The 21,131-nt window shown below is 35.5% G+C and overlaps 5 protein-coding genes across 5 annotated transcripts in view; 2 read left to right on the plus strand and 3 right to left on the minus strand.

Moving 5' to 3' along the window:
- LOC119479402 (interferon a3-like) overlaps positions 1-709 on the minus strand; it is a 1,174-nt gene extending 465 nt beyond the window's left edge. Inside the window, exons 1-4 of the mRNA XM_037754947.1 lie at positions 575-709; positions 414-494; positions 181-330; positions 1-31 (exon numbers count right to left, since the gene is read on the minus strand). The exon at positions 1-31 is cut by the window's left edge and continues 53 nt beyond it. Of these exons, the coding sequence (XP_037610875.1) occupies positions 1-31; positions 181-330; positions 414-494; positions 575-709 (397 nt within the window). The remainder of the gene's footprint in view (positions 32-180; positions 331-413; positions 495-574) is intronic.
- Positions 710-4,943: 4,234 nt separating this feature from the next.
- LOC119479644 (interferon a3-like) lies at positions 4,944-5,995 on the plus strand. The gene is made up of 5 exons (XM_037755452.1): positions 4,944-5,093; positions 5,174-5,254; positions 5,346-5,495; positions 5,645-5,728; positions 5,900-5,995. Exons 1-5 carry the CDS (start codon positions 4,959-4,961, stop codon positions 5,993-5,995), a joined length of 546 nt encoding a protein of 181 aa, XP_037611380.1. The 5' UTR covers positions 4,944-4,958.
- Positions 5,996-7,691: 1,696 nt separating this feature from the next.
- On the minus strand, positions 7,692-8,770 carry LOC119479645 (interferon a3-like). Its single transcript, XM_037755453.1, has 5 exons — positions 8,598-8,770; positions 8,437-8,517; positions 8,204-8,353; positions 7,971-8,054; positions 7,692-7,787 (listed from the first exon to the last, which is right to left on the minus strand). The coding sequence occupies exons 1-5, from the start codon at positions 8,730-8,732 to the stop codon at positions 7,692-7,694; spliced, it is 546 nt and encodes a 181-aa protein (XP_037611381.1). The 5' UTR covers positions 8,733-8,770.
- A 2,934-nt stretch (positions 8,771-11,704) lies between these two features.
- LOC119479649 (interferon a3-like) lies at positions 11,705-12,910 on the plus strand. Its single transcript, XM_037755472.1, has 5 exons — positions 11,705-11,839; positions 11,920-12,000; positions 12,088-12,237; positions 12,623-12,706; positions 12,786-12,910. The coding sequence occupies exons 1-5, from the start codon at positions 11,705-11,707 to the stop codon at positions 12,879-12,881; spliced, it is 546 nt and encodes a 181-aa protein (XP_037611400.1). The 3' UTR covers positions 12,882-12,910.
- Positions 12,911-15,191: 2,281 nt separating this feature from the next.
- On the minus strand, positions 15,192-20,816 carry cd79b (CD79b molecule, immunoglobulin-associated beta). Its single transcript, XM_037754242.1, has 5 exons — positions 20,659-20,816; positions 18,247-18,558; positions 18,022-18,140; positions 17,039-17,092; positions 15,192-15,469 (listed from the first exon to the last, which is right to left on the minus strand). Exons 1-5 carry the CDS (start codon positions 20,708-20,710, stop codon positions 15,380-15,382), a joined length of 627 nt encoding a protein of 208 aa, XP_037610170.1. The 5' UTR covers positions 20,711-20,816; the 3' UTR covers positions 15,192-15,379.
- Between the last annotated feature and the right edge of the window lie 315 nt (positions 20,817-21,131).

Consider the following 21,131-nt stretch of genomic DNA (forward strand, 5'->3'; position numbering starts at 1 on the left):
TGTTCTTCTTCTTGTTGCTCTGACTCCCAATCTAAATTCATTACAAGAAAATAAATATTGATCACGCTTTAGTCACCTGTCATGTATTCACAGACCTGTAAAGCTGTCAGGACTTCAGAGTAACAGAGATCTAACTACACGTGTTGCATGTTGTTACTGCCAGTTATGCTCTCTACTCACACAGGCGTGGAGGCCGTCAGCCTGCCGGGTCACAACAATGAGAAAGTGCTCCACTGTGTTCTCCTCCCATGATGCAGAGCTGTGATCCTCCTCAAACAGGGAGACCATCTCCTCCAGGATCTGAACTGTGAAACTCAGTTTGTCCTCAGCCTGGAAGAACAACATCAATCACATTATAGGAACACATTTATAACACTTTTTAATATTTATTGCAAAGGTTGAGGAAGACTTACTGAAGCTTTGGAGGCCTGTCTGTACAGATCATTAGGGAAGTCCACTTCAGCCTCCTCAGTGGTGTTAGTGGAATTATTAGCCTGCATCACACAAACACACATCATGAAGTAAACAGACAGTAAAGTAAACTCACTGAATGATTTTAAAGAAGTCCACTTACCATAGCATCTATTAGATTCAGAGAGTTCAGACTGTGCTGACTGAATTTATGATCCATCCATCTGCAGCTCAGTGAGGAGGCTGAACTGAACACACTGACAGACATGAGGCACACTAACAACATCCTGCTGAGCATCTTTAAAAAAGAGACTGGTTGTCTTTGTGTGGAGCAAATAGAGATATTAGTCTTGTGAAGTAGTTGATGTGTTGGAGCAGAGCTGCAGAGCCTCATTTATACTGCAGGACGCACCTATTTCACTTTCCTCACCTACACCTGCTGCTGCTGCTGTGGGGCTTTCAGCGGTCAAAGTCAACCTCAATTTACAGACATGTTTAATGTCACTCACATTTCAGTTTCTAATTAGTGTCTTAATGAGAAAAAAAATATCTCCCACAATAAAGCATAAACAAATATCACAGCACAGCTAAAATATCACGCATTTTAATAACATAGTAAATGCATAAATACTTAAAAAAAAACTATTTATAATATTATTATTGTTAACCATTCGATATTGGAAATTATGGGATTATTATAGGAATATTATTGCGATTTTTAAGGCCAAATAGAAAATTGTAAAGTTTTTTAAAAAAGCCACATAGAAAACTCATATTATAGAATAAAAGCAAAAACACAGCTCAGTATTCAACATCACACAGATTTTGTTCGATAGGGAACATTTTGAGAGTAACATGGGAATATTTATGGCGATTTTAAAGGACACAGAATTAGTTTTTTTTTAATGAAATCCGTGTCACTGATTAAGCTTTATTTTTTAAATGTATTAATTAAGATAGGTTATTTAACTTGTTTTGCATTTGGATATTTGAGGCAAGAAATTATTATTATTATTATTATTATTATTATTCTTTATTATTCATAATTAAAAGTGTAGATTTGACTGCAGCATCCACAAACACAAACAGAAAGCGCTCCTCCATGCAGAGTGAAAACGGAAGTGCTGCGGCCTGCGTGACGTGACATGTGACGTCATCAGACTGCCGTGTGAAAATCACAATGTTCATTGATTTGATTGCATGCTGTCTATTTTTTAAATGTATGTTTTTTTTTTTATTTAGTTATTTGTGTATTTACTGATCATGTACACTGTTAAGAATTTCCCAGTAAAATAACAGTAAAGAACTGGCAGCAGGGTTGCCTTTATGTAAAATTAACATTATTATACTGTCGCTGAAATTTACAGCTTTGTACTGTTAATGAAAAATACAGTTTGAACTGGTTGTTTTTTTATTAATTTCACAGTATTTTACAGTTAATTTACTGTCTAAAGATACATTATATAGCTGTTTTTAACTTTTCTTTTACATTATCTTACTGATTTGTTTTAATGCACTATTTAGGTTGTATTTTTTACATACATTTTAATAAACATTATTTTATTCCTAGATGAATAGACTTAGCAGGTTACAGACATAGGAATAGTCACACTAAATACAATTAAAGGCACTTGTTAGGAAAAAGGCTATAATAGACTTGTTGATACTTCTCCCAAAATGTCTGTCTGTAGCTGGCTACAAGCACAGAATGCAAACCAGAACAACATGTGAGTGAAGAACAATAAAGCTAATTCACTGATTTTACAATCATGTACAATGTACAAGCCTCACATGAGAAGATCAGGTCCCAGAATTAAAGAAATACTGCATGAAACTGTTACTGATGATACTTTAGACAGTTGATCAGCAGTAAAGTGATGTTTTTTAAGAATGCATTATAGTTCAGTTAAGAAACGGCCTATGAGCGTAATTTAACAGGTTTTCTTTTGTATTAACAGTAAAGCACTGTTTTTAGCAATAACAGGTTAATACTGTTGAAATCCTGCTGTAAATGAACAGCTATTGTTTAGATAATCTGTAGATGCATTGACCAGTGAAGGAGAATCCCCCTGTCTGGTTCTCATGTTTAAAGCCTCCATTATATTATAGTTCTCAATAAAACAAGGTGAAATGTCACTGCAGGTTCACATGAACGAGTGTCACAGCTCGAGGCCGCGGTCACTAGCAGCTTTCATTTTCTCTGTTTGGGAACTTCCCTTTTTATCACCTAGTGGACTCAATCAAAGCTTCATCATGTTAGACCTGCTGAATCAGGATTATTATGAGTCCACACAGAACCAATGATGCAATTATGACAATAGAAGAATTAATATTATTTTTATATATATTTTTATTTTTTTTTTTTTTTTTTTTTTTCTTTAAATAGTAGGCCTAATGGAGAGTGTGCAGACTTGGAGATGAAATCTGCAAAAAAAAAAAGAAATGTTGAAATAGCCCCAGATCATCATCCTATTAAAATCAGTCATATCACAATTAATTTGGGGTGTCTACAATTTTCTATTTGTTTTTTAAAACTCGCTTTAATATTCCTATAATAATCCCATCATTTTCCAATATCGAATAGTAAACAATTGTAATATTATTTATAGTGAATTGTTGTCTTTTAGGTATTCTATAATATGCATTTTCTGTTTTTACAATACAGAAGACCTTTTTAATATGTATTTAAATGCGTGATATTTTAGCTTCACTGTGATATTGGTTTATGGTTTTATTGTGGGAGATTTTTTTCCCATGAAGACACTAATTAGAAACTGAAATGTGAGTGACATTAAACATCTCTGTGACTTGAGGTTGACTTTGTGACTTGAGGTTGACTTTGACCGCTGAAAGCCCCACAGCAGCAGCAGCAGCAGCAGCAGCAGCAGGTGTAGGTGAGGAAAATGAAATACTGTAGGTGCGTCCTGCAGTATAAATGAGGCTCTGCAGCTCTGCTCCAACACATCAACTACTTCACAAGACTTACGCTCGGGCCACACTGCGCGCTTCAGGCTCGCCTGAATGCAGCGTCACGTCGTGGCCGCGTCATGCCCACCTAGGGTGTTCACACTAGACGCGAGTTACCCACGTCTCGGGAGCGTCTCAGCTACCTGTCAGCTGTGTTTTTGCTGTTGCTGACAGCCCTTTCTTTCTACATAGAGTTTGCCTTTTAATGGCCATTAAACTTCATAATAAACGTGATTTATATTTATTTAAGACAAAAAAGGGTAAGAACTGTGTGGTAATTTGTAAATATTATTAAAAACAAGCAAATAAATTCATACATAAATATTAATATATAGCCCATATAAATCCCTCTTTTCTGTCAGTGAAGAGGGATATATATATAAATCCCTCTTCACTGACAGTGAAGAGGGATTTCTATGGGCTATATATATATATATATATATATATATATATATATATATATATATATAAATCCCTCTTCATTGACAGTGAAGAGGGATTTCTGTGGGCTATATATTAATACAAAAAAATAAATAAATACATTAGTAGTAAGAGAGAGCCTACAGCAATCCCTCTTCACTTTGACTGGCACAGTTTTAAACAACATTTCCAGGGGGTTTCGGGTTCCTGTTCTACAGCATTCCAGGTTGCGGCTTTTATCGAAAACGACTTAATTTACATCTGGGGCGGGACAGCAATTTGCATTATAAATGCTGTATATTTTACACTTCCTATCTAGATTTCAAAATAAAAGGCCTCTAGCGTTTTTAGTGCACAGAATCATGCATTCGTTAACACAATGCTTTTATTCTGAAATACTCTAAATAAAGCAGTGGTGTACTTGCAGGTTTCCATCAAGTTAATATAGTACAGGCTTTTAATTTGGTAAACACTGTAGTAGTCATAGCAGAAACCCTACATATGCTATAAATATAATAGACTGGGTTAATAGGTTATAAGAACATCAGGTGATGGGCAGTATTTTTCGATTCTCTCTCTCTCTCTCTCTCTCTCTCTCTCTCTCTCAACAAACACTACGTAACTTTATTGTTCTTTCTTTTAGAGGTGTTATTTAATTTTTTTAAAGATATTTAATAATAATTTTCGTTTTCTAAAGGTTAACAAATAACGAAACTGTTTATTTTGCTTTGTTTTATAATAATAATAAAAACCACTTTACTTATATTTATCATTCTGAAATACTTCAGGTGTTTTTCTCCATCAAGGCGCAGTTCAGCAACAAGGTGGTGAAAAGCTCCAAGTTGCCTGAGATGCCGGAACATCAGCATTTATAAATGCAAATTGCTGTCCCGCCCCAGATGTAAATTAAGTCCTTTTCGATAAAAGCCACAACCTGGAATGCTGTAGAACAGGAACCAGAAACCCCCTGGAAATGTTGTTTAAAACTGTGGCGCTGAAAAACCCACAGCAGCAGCAGCAGGTGTAGGTGTGGAAAGTGAAATAGGTGAGTCCTGCAGTATAAATGAGGCTCTGCAGCTCTGCTCCAACACATCAACTACTTCACAAGACTAATATCTCTATTTGCTCCAACACAAAGACAACCAGTCTCTTTTTTAAAGATGCTCAGCAGGATGTTGTTAGTGTGTCTCATGTCTATCAGTGTGTTCAGTTCAGCCTCCTCACTGAGCTGCAGATGGATGGATCATAAATTCAGTCAGCACAGTCTGAACTCTCTGAATCTAATAGATGCTATGGTAAGTGGACTTCTTTAAAATCATTCAGTGAGTTTACTTTACTGTCTGTTTACTTCATGATGTGTGTTTGTGTGATGCAGGCTAATAATTCCACTAACACCACTGAGGAGGCTGAAGTGGACTTCCCTAATGATCTGTACAGCCAGGCCTCCAAAGCTTCAGTAAGTCTTCCTCAACCTTTGCAATAAATATTTAAAAATAAAAAAATGTCATAAATGTGTTCCTATAATGTGATTGATGTTGTTCTTCCAGGCTGAGGACAAACTGAGTTTCACAGTTCAGATCCTGGAGGAGATGGTCTCCCTGTTTGAGGAGGATCACAGCTCTGCATCATGGGAGGAGAACACAGTGGAGCACTTTCTCATTGTTGTGACCCAGCAGGCTGACGGCCTCCACTCCTGTGTGAGTAGAGAGCATAACTGGCAGTAACAACATGCAACACGTGTAGTTATATCTCTGTTACTCTGAAGTCCTGACAGCTTTACAGCTCTGTGAATACATGACAGGTGAATAAAGCATGTTAAATATTTCTTTTCTTGTAATGAATTTAGATTGGGAGTCAGAGCAACAAGAAGAAGAACAAGAAGCTGCAAATGTATTTCAAGAGACTCTCACACCATGTCCTGGAGCGAATGGTAAGTCTATCCATCTATCCATCTATCTATCTATCTATCTATCTATCTATCTATCTATCTATCTGTCCGTCTGTCCGTCTATCCATCTATCCATCCATCCATCCATCCATCCATTTATCTATCTATCTATTTATCTATCTATCCCTAAAGCTGGTGTTGTTGTGTGTGCAGGGCCACAGTGCTGAATCCTGGGAGCTGATCAGGAAGGAAATGAAAACCCATCTGATGAGAGCAGACCAGCTGGCTTTGTCTGTACTCACCAACTAAAATCTCTCTGTCACATTACCAATGTGTTCATTTATTAGCTAACATGCAGTCTATTTATTTATTTATCTATTTATTAACATATTTATTAAATAAATGATTGAGTTGTGTGTGTATTTATTGCTCATGTATTTAATCAACATGTTTTGCTTTGAGCAAAATTGTTTTTTTTAATGTTATAATCAATAAAAAATATTTATTCCAGCAAATGTGAATATGATTATTGTTTTTTTATTCTTGTTACATAAACAAAAGGGACGTATATTTTTTTGTTTTTAATGAGTTAAATCAAACAACAGGCAGGAACGTGTGTTTCTATAGTAATACCTCTCAAGGTACTTCCACCTACTGAAGGTACATATGACAGTAAATCATCAGGACAGAGAATTAAACCTGAATATTAATATGAGTGAACAAGTACAAGTTTAAACTTTTTAAATATCAGTTCTTTAACAGATACTTAAGGCCTCTTTGTTCTTTCACTACGGCTAAATAGGCATCGTAATACCACTCTTATCTAACCCAGACACAGCAAACACAAAAATACCTGCAGCTACTGAGTCAGTTTTTGTTTCTGTATTCATCTGATTTGTCACTTTATTATCAGATTTATCTAAAATGTGTCTTCCATCACAAAGTTTACACTATTTCACATATCAAAACATAACACACTCCATTCTGTTTTAGTCTGTAATATTCTTGCACATGTTGAACTTTCCACATCTACATTTGCACATTTACTACCTCAATTATTTTTTATTAAAGAACAAAACATTGTAATTTGCACACTTTGCTTATGTATATAGTATGTTATTGCACACTTGCTAATTTATATAGTGGGTTATTATATGTTTTTAATTTGGATTTTGTTATGCTAGTTTTAGTAGTCAGGTATATTTAAAGTGTATTCCTATATTCTTTATATTTTGTATTCTATGGATATATTTCTACAAAATAATTACTGTGGTACTGCTAATTTGACTTACATGTGAGTAAAAGATCGGAGTACTTCTTCCACCACTGGCAGTATGGAATAAATGGTACAGGTGATACACTGGCTATACTACTACGTATCTGCTCTAAGACTGCAGGAATTAAGTTTTCAAGCTGCACATATTAAAAGGATGCCGTCTCTGGCTGATAATAATCAGTTTACATCAAACACAAAATTTAGTCTCACAGGTCAGACTGAACAGATTACAGACATGTTTAGTTTTAGCTACTTGTGCAGCACTGAATGTGAAAGCAAAGTGATAAAACTGATCGTATTGCAGCAGTTAATATACACAGTATGTTTGTTTTATTGCCTGGCTAAATAGATAGATCCCAAAATTGGGAAATTATTGTGTTCCACAGCAGGTTATCCAAGTAATGAACAGGAACATTAAATAAAATGTACATGTCAACACTAAAGAAATATATCCATAGAATACAAAATATAAAGAAAAAAAGATACGTCCCTTTTGTTTATGTAACAAGAATAAAAACAATAATCATATTCACATTTGCTGGAATAAATATTTTTTATTGACTATAACATAAAAAAACATAAATTTTGCTCAAAGCAAAGCATGTTGATCAAATACATGATCAATAAATACACACACAACTCAATAATTTAATTAATAAATAGATAAATAAATAAATAGACTGCATGTAAGCTAATAAATGAACACATTGGTAATGTGACAGAGAGATTTTAGTTGGTGAGTACAGACAAAGCCAGCTGGTCTGCTCTCGTCAGATGGGTTTTCATTTCCTTCCTGATCAGCTCCCAGGATTCAGCACTGTGGCCCTGCACACACAACAACACCAGCATTAGAGATAGATAGATAGACAGATAGATAGATAGATAGATAGATAGATAGATAGATAGATAGATAGATAGGTATATAGGTGGATAGGTGGATAGATGGATAGATGGATAGACGGATAGACAGATAGATAGATAGATAGATAGATAGATAGATAGACTTACCATTCGCTCCAGGACATGGTGTGAGAGTCTCTTGAAATACATTTGCAGCTTCTTGTTCTTCTTCTTGTTGCTGTGACTCCCAATCTAAATTCATTACAAGAAAATAAATATTGATCACGCTTTAGTCACCTGTCATGTATTCACAGAGCTGTAAAGCTGTCAGGACTTCAGAGTAACAGAGATCTAACTACACGTGTTGCATGTTGTTACTACCAGTTATGTTCTCTACTCACACAGGCGTGGAGGCCGTCAGCCTGCTGGGTCACAACAATGAGAAAGTGCTCCACTGTGTTCTCCTCCCATGATGCAGAGCTGTGATCCTCCTCAAACAGGGAGACCATCTCCTCCAGGATCTGAACTGTGAAACTCAGTTTGTCCTCAGCCTGGAAGAACAACATCAATCACATTATAGGAACACATTTATAACACTTTTTAATATTTATTGCAAAGGTTGAGGAAGACTTACTGAAGCTTTGGAGGCCTGGCTGTACAGATCATTAGGGAAGTCCACTTCAGCCTCCTCAGTGGTGTTAGTGGAATTATTAGCCTGCATCACACAAACACACATCATGAAGTAAACAGACAGTAAAGTAAACTCACTGAATGATTTTAAAGAAGTCCACTTACCATAGCATCTATTAGATTCAGAGAGTTCAGACTGTGCTGACTGAATTTATGATCCATCCATCTGCAGCTCAGTGAGGAGGCTGAACTGAACACACTGACAGACATGAGGCACACTAACAACATCCTGCTGAGCATCTTTAAAAAAGAGACTAGTTGTCTTTGTGTGGATGCAAATAGAGATATTAGTCTTGTGAAGTAGTTGATGTGTTGAAGCAGAGCTGCAGAGCCTCATTTATACTGCAGGACTCACCTATTTCACTTTCCACACCTACACCTGCTGCTGCTGCTGCTGCTGCTGTGGGGCTTTCAGTGGTCAAAGTCAACCTCAAGTCACAGAGATGTTTAATGTCACTCACATTTCAGTTTCTAATTAGTGTCTTAATGGGAAAAAAATCTCCCACAATAAAAGCATAAACCAATATCACAGCGAAGCTAAAATATCACGCATTTGATTAACATAGTAAATGTATAATAGAATACCTTAAAAAACACAAAGACAAACAATTCTCTATTAATATTATTACAATTGTTTATTATTCGATATTGGAAATTATGGGATTATTATAGGAAAATGATTGCGATTTTTAAGGCTAAATAGAAAATTGTTTTTAAACACAGAAATGCCACATAGAAAATTCCTATAATAGAATAAAAGCATAAACACAGCTCATTATTCAGCATCACATTGATTTTGTTCGATAGGGATCATTTTGAGAGTAAAATGGGAATATTTATGGCAATTTTTAAAGTACACATAATTCGTTTTTCTTGAATGAAATCCGTGTTGCTGATAATTATTTTATTTATTTTTTTATTTTTTTTACATTTATTTATTATGAACTTGTTTTGTTATTAACTTAACTTGTTTTGCATTTTGGATATTTGAGGCAATACATTCTTCTTCATCTTCTTCTTCTTCTTCTTATAATATCATTCTTCTTCTTCTTCTTCTGCTTCTTCTTCTTGTTATTATTATTATTATTATTATTATTATTGTTATATCATTATTATATGTATTTATTTAGTTTTAATTCAGTCTGCAGGATCTCCCTGCGATGCAAAAAATATGCGTTAAAAAAACGACTTTTCTTCAGCCTATTTTTGGTTTAATAACATTTATTATTCATAATTAAAAGTGTAGATTTGACTGCAGCATCCACAAACACAAACAGAAAGCGCTCCTCCATGCAGAGTGAAAACGGAAGTGCTGCGGCCTGCGTGACGTGACATGTGACGTCATCAGACTGCCGTGTGAAAATCACAATGTTCATTGATTTGATTGCATGCTGTCTATTTTTTAAATGTATGTTTTTTTTTTAATTTAGTTATTTGTGTATTTATTTATCATGTACACTGTTAAGAATTTCCCAGTAAAATAACAGTAAAGAACTGGCAGCAGGGTTGCCTTTATGTAAAATTAACATTATTATACTGTCGCTGAAATTTACAGCTTTGTACTGTTAATGAAAAATACAGTTTGAACTGGTTGTTTTTTTATTAATTTCACAGTATTTTACAGTTAATTTACTGTCTAAAGATACATTATATAGCTGTTTTTAACTTTTCTTTTACATTATCTTACTGATTTGTTTTAATGCACTATTTAGGTTGTATTTTTTACATACATTTTAATAAACATTATTTTATTCCTAGATGAATAGACTTAGCAGGTTACAGACATAGGAATAGTCACACTAAATACAATTAAAGGCACTTGTTAGGAAAAAGGCTATAATAGACTTGTTGACACTTCTCCCAAAATGTCTGTCTGTAGCTGGCTACAAGCACAGCATGCAAACCAGAACAACATGTGAGTGAAGAACAATAAAGCTAATTCACTGATTTTACAATCATGTACAATGTACAAGCCTCACATGTGCAGATCAGGTCCCAGAATTAAAGAAATACTGCATGAAACTGTTATTGATGATACTTTAGACAGCTGATCAGCAGTAAAGTGCTGTTTTTAAGAATGCATTATAGTTCAGTTAAAAAACGGCCTATGAGCGTAATTTAACAGGTTTTCTTTTGTATTAACAGTAAAGCACTGTTTTTAGCAATAACAGGTTAATACTGTTGAAATCCTGCTGTAAATGAACAGCTATTGTTTAGATAATCTGTAGATGCATTGACCAGTGAAGGAGAATCCCCCTGTCTGGTTCTCATGTTTAAAGCCTCCATTATATTATAGTTCTCAATAAAACAAGGTGAAATGTCACTGCAGGTTCACATGAACGAGCGTCACAGCTCGAGGCCGCGGTCACTAGCAGCTTTCATTTTCTCTGTTTGGGAACTTCCCTTTTTATCACCTAGTGGACTCAATCAAAGCTTCATCATGTTAGACCTGCTGAATCAGGATTATTATGAGTCCACACAGAACCAATGATGCAATTATGACAATAGAAGAATTAATATTATTTTTATATATATTTTTATTTTTATATTTATTTATTTATTTATTTATTTATTATTTTTTTCTTTAAATAGTAGGCCTAATGGAGAGTGTGCAGACTTGGAGATGAAATCTGCAAAATATCTAAATAAATGTTGAAATAGCCCCAGATCATCATCCTATTAAAATCAGTCATATCACAAATAATTTGGGGTGTCTACAATTTTCTATTTGTTTTTTAAAACTCGCTTTAATATTCCTATAATAATCCCATCATTTTCCAATATCGAATAGTAAACAATTGTAATAGTATTTATAGTGAATTGTTGTCTTTTAGGTATTCTATAATATGCATTTTCTGTTTTTACAATACAGAAGACCTTTTTAATATGTATTTAAAATGCGTGATATTTTAGCTTCACTGTGATATTGGTTTATGCTTTTATTGTGGGAGATTTTTTTCCCATGAAGACACTAATTAGAAACTGAAATGTGAGTGACATTAAACATCTCTGTGACTTGAGGTTGACTTTGACCGCTGAAAGCCCCACAGCAGCAGCAGCAGCAGCACCAGGTGTAGGTGAGGAAAGTGAAATAGGTGAGTCCTGCAGTATAAATGAGGCTCTGCAGCTCTGCTCCAACACATCAACTACTTCACAAGACTAATATATCTCTATTTGCTCCAACACAAAGACAACCAGTCTCTTTTTTAAAGATGCTCAGCAGGATGTTGTTAGTGTGTCTCATGTCTGTCAGTGTGTTCAGTTCAGCCTCCTCACTGAGCTGCAGATGGATGGATCATAAATTCAGTCAGCACAGTCTGAACTCTCTGAATCTAATAGATGCTATGGTAAGTGGACTTCTTTAAAATCATTCAGTGAGTTTACTTTACTGTCTGTTTACTTCATGATGTGTGTTTGTGTGATGCAGGCTAATAATTCCACTAACACCACTGAGGAGGCTGAAGTGGACTTCCCTAATGATCTGTACAGCCAGGCCTCCAAAGCTTCAGTAAGTCTTCCTCAACCTCTGCAATAAATATTTAAAAAAAAGTGTCATAAATGTGTTTTTATATTGTGATTGTTGTTATTCTTCCAGGCTGAGGACAAACTGAGTTTCACAGTTCAGATCCTGGAGGAGATGGTCTCCCTGTTTGAGGAGGATCACAGCTCTGCATCATGGGAGGAGAACACAGTGGAGCACTTTCTCATTGTTGTGACCCAGCAGGCTGACGGCCTCCACGCCTGTGTGAGTAGAGAGCATAACTGGTAGTAATTCAATCAGGAGAGACATCCTGTATTCATTGAAAAATAATTTACTACATGATGCATGATAAGAAGAATATAGAAATTAGAGATTAGACTCCACTGTGACATAATATATCAAAGGGGGTAATGATGCCTTGATGAGATTAGGTATATCCTCACCACCCTGGAGTCTAGACACTAGTGGTTGTGGTGAAAGGAGTATAGAGACAGGAAGGTTATGAGGGTCTTCCTGTCTGAACTTTTGCATAAACTTCATCAACGTGATCTCTGTTACTCTGAAGTCCTGACAGCTTTACAGGTCTGTGAATACATGACAGGTGAAATATAAAGCATGTTAAATATTTATTTTCTTGTAATGAATTTAGATTGGGAGTCAGAGCAACAAGAAGAAGAACAAGAAGCTGCAAATGTATTTCAAGAGACTCTCACACCATGTCCTGGAGCGAATGGTAAGTCTATCTATCTATCTATCCATCTATCTATCTATCTATCTATCTATCTCTAATGCTGGTGTTGTTGTGTGTGCAGGGCCACAGTGCTGAATCCTGGGAGCTGATCAGGAAGGAAATGAAAACCCATCTGACGAGAGCAGACCAGCTGGCTTTGTCTGTACTCACCAACTAAAATCTCTCTGTCACATTACCAATGTGTTCATTTATTAGCTTATTATTATTATCTATTTATTAACATATTTATTTATTAAATTATTGAGTTATTTGTGTATTTATTGATCATGTATTTGATCAACATGCTTATTTTTTTTACTTTGCTTTGATCAAAATTTTATATTTTTCTATATTTCTTTTGTTATAGTCAATAAAAATTATATTTCTTACAGCAAATGTGAATATGTTTATTGTTTTTATTCCTGTTACATAAACAAAAGGGATGCACATCTCTACTCACCAACTAAAATCTCTCTGATTAATTCATTAATTTATCTATTTATTGCTTATTTATGTACTGAGCTGTTTCTTTACTCATGTATTTATTGATCGGTTGATATTCTACACAACCAGCATTTTTTATATTAATATGTTGTTGATCAACTTGTTTATTTATTTAAAGGTATTGATAACATTGATAACATTCAGCCACTAGATGTCTCATTCTCCCTCCCCCGTGCCATTGCATTTACATCCCAACAAGTCGTTGCCAGGCACTTACCGTCAATCTCAGCTATTTATCTGGGTTTTTTTTCCCACACTAACTGAAGACCCAGAGATACCAACGTCGTTTTAGTACTGGCTCACTTGTGGGAACCAAACGTCAGATATCTTACACAGAGATAAACAAAACATTAATTTTGGACCCGCCAAATTTTTTTAAATGTTGAATTCAGAATTATAATAATTTTTCAGGAAAAGCCATACTTTTATTCAGCACCTTTCTAAAGGCTCTGTGGATGTTTTATTTTTTATTTTTTTTAAATATTCGTCAACATAAAAATGTTATCAATAAGACCTTTAAGTTTGATATTTTGTTACCTGTAAAAGCCAATAAAAATAAGACTTTCTCCAGCAAATGTTAATGTTTGTATTGTTTTTATTCCTGTTACATAAACAGATCTTTCATATAATCAAACAACAAGCGAAGCCCTGTTCAGGCTCTGATACTCACACTGTCACATTTACATAAAATAGATATCAAACTCTCAAGTCAAAGATTATGAAATAATATTGCTTTTCATTTAAAAACAAAAAAAGCCTCTTGAAGCACCAAAAATGTCAGCTGAAAAGCTGTCGAGTCTGAATTGTAGAATGGTTCCTTTAGATCACATCTGATTTGTTCACTCCAGTGTTACTAAATAGCATAAAATCGACAGCGCATATAGCAAGCGTTTTAGAATAAGTATGCTGTTGCAAATTTATACACAAATAAGTACCAGAAGAAAATGACAAATCTCCACTAAGGTCTCTTAAAGCGATAGTTCAGGTGTTTTGTAGTGGGGTTGTATGATGTTCTTATCTATAGTCAGTGTGCTACCTACAGACGGTCGGCATGCTCCCAGTTTGGAGAAACAGACAGGAGTTACGAAAGCAAAGCGATGTACTGATGTGGACGGGGGCAGCAGCAAAATGTATTTTAGCCAACTAAAAGAGAAGCTCACTTAAAAAAATCAACACCAGTCTAAGTGTACGCTATATTTAGAATATTTTCTCCGCTTTATCTTGCCGTCAAACAGCCCTTTCTAACGGGGAACTGAAGCCGTTATCTATTTTCTCGTCAAAGCCACCAGACTCCATTGACAAAAACAGTAATTTTACCTCGCAGAACACAGGAGTCTACCGCTGCCTCGATCGGTTAGTTTGTTTGTGTTAATGTGTGACTTTGGTGTTTTAAAGTGTTAGTTCGAATTCACCAAAGTCGCATAATAACACAAACAAACTACCTGATTGAGGCAGCAGTAAGTGTTAAGTAGAAGTAAAAAAAAAATTAAAATATTTTGTCCAAGGAGTCTGGTGGCTTTGGAGAGAACATAGCTAACAGCTTCAGTTCCTGGTGTCATGAGGACGTTACAAACAGAGCGACCATGAAAAGGACATTAAAATCATCATGTCTTTGACGAAAAGAAGGAAGCTTTTTGTGGGGTGATTTGTGTGACTTTGGTGAATCCAAACTAACCAAAGTCACACAATAACACAAACAAACTAACCGATCGAGGCAGCGGTAGACCAGCAACCCCCGTGTTCTGCGAGGTAAAATTACTGTCTCTTTCAATGGAGTCTGGTTGCGATGGCGAGAGCATAGATGGATTCAACGGCATCAGTTCCGAGTCAGAAACACTGACTGTATAGCTGTCTGAAAGCAAGGTAAAGCAGTAAGAATATTCTAAATATAGTGAACACTTAAACTGATATTGATTTTTTTGTAGGTGTCTAAAATATGTTTTGCTGCTGTCCCCGTCCACAGCTGTACATTGCTTTGCTCTTGTGCCCGTACTCCTGTCTGTTTGTCCAAGCTGGGGGCGTGCTGACCGTCATCTACTGTAGGTCATACACTGACTATGTATAACTACCTCATACAACCCCACTTCAAAACACCTGGACTATCTCTTTAACAAAGTATTCTATAATTTGTACTTTTACAATCAAGAACCTGTAAGTTATTGTGAGGCGGTCTCACTCCCACGGGGCCTCAGTTCCTTCAGCCTCGGCGTACACAGTGAGTTCCTCATACAGACCTCCTTCACAAGTCTCAATCGCCAAACCCTGAGAGATGGAAACAAGTCAGTTTTAAGTCAGTTAATATGTATATCTATGAGTCCCATGAGGCTTTGAGGAATCATAGTTAAAGTACAGTTTATGCATTTATTTGGGCATGTGGGTACAGCTTTAATTTGCATATTCAGTGACTCAGAGATGACTCAAAAGATAAAGATATGCAGCTGCTAAATGTCACAGCAGAGCAGTTGACATTTAAATATCTTTCATATTATATATATTAACATCCTCTGATACTTCTGACTGTTATAGCATTGAAAGATGGAGAGTTGACCTACAGAGAAACTGTGCTCACAATTAACTAATTATCTTATCTCACATTTAATCCACGTTTATTTGGCTCTAACTTTCCAGTTAAAACAGCATTCTGTCATTTAAAAAACACATAAGACATTTTCTCTCTTTAACAGAGAAGCTTCTTCATGCTTTTCTTACAAGAAGGCTTGCAATGTCTCCCAAATGGTGTATAAATCAATACCAGCTTGTGCAGGATGTACCAGGAAGTCAAGAGTTTATACCTAGAAGGTTCTACTATATTTAATTATTATACTTTAAACTCCATTTATGATTGTATTGGTCCATGCATTAAGGTTGTCTGCTTCCTCTGAGCTGCAATTTTTGTATGAAAGGTGGTACATAAAAAAATATTTTTACAAGACTAAAGCAATATATTTAATTTTACAACTCACAAATGCTACTCTCCAAAGTTATTATTCTTCCAAAAAAGCAAACAAAAGTTTACTGTATGTTTATAAATGAAACAAAACAGAGACAGACCAAGATAAAATTGAGGTTATGAGCTCAGTGGTGCAAGGAGACTGTGCGTGTCCATGTACTTTTATGTAAAAAAACAAACAGCTGTGAAGCGTGACAAGGTCTTCACAAATACAACCACTAAATGACCACATACGGCAAAAATAAATGACCCTGTCTGTATGTATCTCCAGATGTGTTGATTTTGAATGTTTGTGATAAACTGAAGGATGAAATGTTCCTTTATGTGTTGAGGAAAATCTTCTCCTTTTTAAGATAAATAAACTCTTTAAAAAAGCCTTTTGGATCAGCTGGAAGATGCATCGTCACAAAACTGAAAACAGAGCTGTTTTTCTGACACCTGTTGTGACGCTACATATGATAATCTTATAGAATATGATGCATTTCTGTAGATTAAACTAGCCGACAGCATATAAAAGGAGTTAAAAAAACATTTACAGTGGTAAAATGCAACATAGACATTAATATTACTGCTGCATTAATGTCTATGTTGCATTTTACCACTGTAAATGTTTTTTTTAACTCCTTTTATATGCTGTCGGCTAGTTTAACATCAGATATTATAGTAAAACACTGAAAGAGAACATTTTACTGCACAATCCATACTTTTACTTTTGAAACTTTAAGGAAGTTTCACTAAGTTTGTAAAGGTTTTGAAATCAAGACTTTTAGGCTGTAGTGGAGTATTTGTACAGTGTGGTATTAGTACTTTTACTTAAGGATCTGAGTACTTCTTCCACCACTGGTCTTTGATGAACTGTAAAATGAAGGCATATAACAAACCTCATAGATGTGATCAATTTCAGGCTCCTCATATATGCAGTCCTTCTTGTCCATCTGTTAAAATATAAAGAATAAATGAAACAGAGAACATTAAAGAGTTAACACCAGCTATTGTTAAACACACTGTACATACTGCACCTAAAATGAACAAATATGAACACAAAACAAATTAGGTTTTGGCGTTTTTAGGTAACGTTAACCGTTCAAAATGACGACGTGAAGTAGCTAACGTTGGTTAGACCGTGGATCCATCTAGTCAAGAGCTTTGCTGCTTCAAACTGGATTGAAAAACGGCTAAAAGGTGTGTAGTTTTTGGTTGTAACAACACCTGTTAAACATCTTTAAATGAAAAGGAAGGAGGGAAAAGTACATTGAGGAACTTATAGCATTTATGGAGGTTAAAGACTATCAGATCTGTTGCTATGGAAGCCGCACTGGAGCGGAAACTGGTAAAAAAGGATTACCGTAACTTCATACGTGGAACTAAATTTGGTAAATGTTATCTTTCAGCTTGAGCAGCTCTGTTAACTTATCAACAGTAATGCAAACTAGAGACCATCTTGAGATGGGATTACACCAGCCGTGACACCAAATCTGTCCACAGACAGACAGACAGACAGATAAGCGTAAAACAGTTGGTATCTTTACACTTGCACATATAGTTAGATCTTGTTGAATGTGTAGGCATTTCCAAATGTTGTATTAATAGCTTTACAAATACAGTTACAGATGGTACTGAGGTGGATTTGATTAAGCCAATCAATGCAGGAGAGCTAACATTACAGGTGCAATTCACCAGCAACGATTAACTTGGAGAGTGTGGTTTTAGTTTTAGTTCAGTCTATGTTCTCAATGTTACTACTGATTATTTATGTTTTTTTAGGGTATTTTGCCTTATTAACTACCTCAATTGAATCTATCTATCTATAAACTCAGCAGTGCGGTCTGGTAAAACAAAGTGTTTTGGTCATCGTGCTGCTCACCTGTTGTCGTCTGCGTAGCACAAAAGCAGCAATGCACATAGCCAATATTAGGCCCTGGAGGATGATGAGAGCATCCTTCATCTTGCTCCTGTACTCTGCCTGGGGAACGTCAATGGGTCCTGTGAGAGGAAAGATGTGTGTTTTTAAAAAGTGCATCAATAAATGATCATTGCATCATGTATCTGTATAGGTTTGCACAAGACATATATTGTCCCAGCTACTTACTGACAACTTGCAGTTCAGTCCCAGGTCCCCACGTGTTGTTTAACTTGCAGAAGTACACTTTGCTGTCCTCTATGACCACTTCACGGATTAAGAGGAAGGAGTTTGGGTTCAGATGGCTGTCATGAAATGCAAACCTTTTTTCTGCCTTTATCTTCTCTCTGAGTGTAGCGTTCACGTCGTACTTATCGGCGCGGTACCACTCCACCTCGGAGTGTTTCTCGGTGGATAGACAGTAAATGCCCACATTGTGTTTGGTTTTCACACCGTAGAACCGGGGCTTCTGGTTGACCTTAGGTGCGGGGTTTAGGGCCGCTGAGGGGACATCGTGAAACAGTTACAGCAGCAGTTACTGTAAATATTACATGTATGCAGATGATGCAAAAGTTTATTCAAGTGTGCTATTAGTATACTTCTTTTAAACTTAAAATAAGAGTATACATTCAGTTTACTTTTTATGTACTTATCAGAGATATAATTAACAAAAGTATACTATACTTGGCTCGTACTGACAAGTATACAGAAAAGTCTAACTTGTACTTAATCTTTTGATCAAGATATACTTAACAAAAGTTAATATACTTGTAGTATAAAAACTATTTAACCAGTAGTTTATTGAATATACTTCAAAGTGCACTTTCATAAACTATAAAGTGGGCTACACATATAATCAAGTATACTTGCAGTATAAAAAAAATATTATACTAGTAGTTTACAGAGTTATAATTAAAAAGTGGGCTACCAGTATAAAACTAGTAAACTATCAGTACAATACTTTCACTTAAAGTATACTTTTAAAAACTAAAAAGAAGTATTGAAGTAGTATACTTACAAGTATAAAACTAATGTAAACTAGTTGTGTAGTCAAAGTTTACTATTCTTAAACTTAAAGTACACTTAAACGTATACTTTTATAAACTAAAAAGTGGGCCAATTTAGTCCCAAGAAGTATTAAAGCAGTACGCTTTTAAGTATACTACTAGTACACTGATATTAGCATACCTACTACATAAATGTGCAAGAATGTGTCAAAGATATAAACTTTAAAAAAGACATAAAACACAGAAAAACAGCAAATTGTTATATTTGAGAGCCTGCAAACAAAGAATATCTGGCTTTTTTACTCGATAAATGACATAAATTAATACCTTTCTGACTAATCAATCAACACCATGCTGTTATTGTAGGGGGAGACAACAACATTGAGTTATCATGGACCAGCGATGCATTATTCATTGATGGTCTAATTTTTTTTTTTTTTAAGTTATATTTTGGGGGCATTTTTTAAGCATTTTATTGACAGTGGATAGAGTCTTGGAAAGGGGGGAGAGAGAGAGAGTGGATGCAGAAATTGGCCACAGGCCAGATTCGAACCCCGGGCCACCGCAGTCAGGACTGAGGCCTGTTACATGGGCGCCCGCTCTACCAACTGAGCTAACCAGGTGCTCTTTAATGGTCTAATCTAATGCTTAAAATACAAATCGATCAGTCGATTGATAGAAAATGTATCAAAAACCATTTTAACAATATTTGAGGTCATTTATCAAGCAAAAATCTGCTTATTCCAGCCTCTCAAATGTCAAGGTTGACTGCTTTCCTGACTGTAAATTGAATATTTAGTCTTTTAATTCGATAAAACAAGTCACCTTTGGCTCTGGGAAGTTTTTACGGCCACTTTTCATCCTCACATTTCATAGACGAAACAAGTAATCTATTTATCTAAAAAGTCAGATTACTCGTGATCAAAATAATCATTAGTTGCAGCCCTAGATTAAATCAGATAATCGTACTACTAATCAGGATTAGTAGTCGTGTGTTCATCCCCATCAGGCAGTGAAAAGAATTGTTTTGTATAAACGTATATGTAGGACAAGGCGGAGGATAATAGAGTTAATGCACTGGTTAATCCAACCTAAAGCTGCATCATGTACACATCAATTCATAGTTTATATAATGCTTTGTTTTTAATGTTTACCATTTTAGTTTTCTTCTATCTCCAATATCTTTCTCTAAAAACAGATTGCAGATCTGAAATAAAGTAACCTGATGGTCAGTTGATTAAATGAGATAACATGGTCCACAGTAGGTAAACTGTATATACACAGTATATTAAAATAAGAAGTCTTTGTCTCAGAAGACAACTTCCTCTTTCCCCGCAGATGGCCAGGAAGTAATGGTATTGTGGAGTCAAAAATAACATGCAAAACACCTGTTGGCATTGTAGCTGTGGGTAAAGAGCCATAAAAAAGTACAATTAAATGACAACGTAAAGCATTATGAAATGATTAGGTGAATAAAAAAAGCTGTAATAACATGTTACTAATGTTAATATTTAGCACAAAGACTGTAATTGTTGCATTATCCTTTAACATTTATACGTCATTAATTAAATTGATCATATAAGCAAGAGATTACCTGAGATACTGATCAAAGCGAGCCCACAGCATCCAGCCAGCAACCAGCGCATGATGACATGCAGAAGAAACTAAATATTTCGAATGCTGATGTCCACACACAAGTACGTCTAAATCTGTCTGCAGGCATGAATGTGTTGTGAACAAGGAGAAGAAGAAGAAGTGTCTGCAGAAAGTGGGTGGGCTGTCTGTCTGTCACCACACAGGCAAATCAGGGGAAGAAGAGAACCGTAACACTGAACCCAAAATAACTTCTAACAGCCCACACATTTAACATTAAGAACTAATTTCATTCACATATGTTCTGTTTTTTAGGGACAACTGAAACAAGATGGTAAACTTGAACATTAGGGGGGTTTGAAAGCTACATTTGGAGGGTTTCTTTTTAGACAACAAACATTTATATGAAAGCAACTTATTATCAGGATTAGGGCTTGGTGTTGTTTGACATGTTCGATACTCGTGCCACTTCCC

Source organism: Sebastes umbrosus, chromosome 20, assembly GCF_015220745.1.
Source record: "Sebastes umbrosus isolate fSebUmb1 chromosome 20, fSebUmb1.pri, whole genome shotgun sequence".
In the NCBI taxonomy this organism is placed as follows: Eukaryota; Metazoa; Chordata; class Actinopteri; order Perciformes; family Sebastidae; genus Sebastes; species Sebastes umbrosus.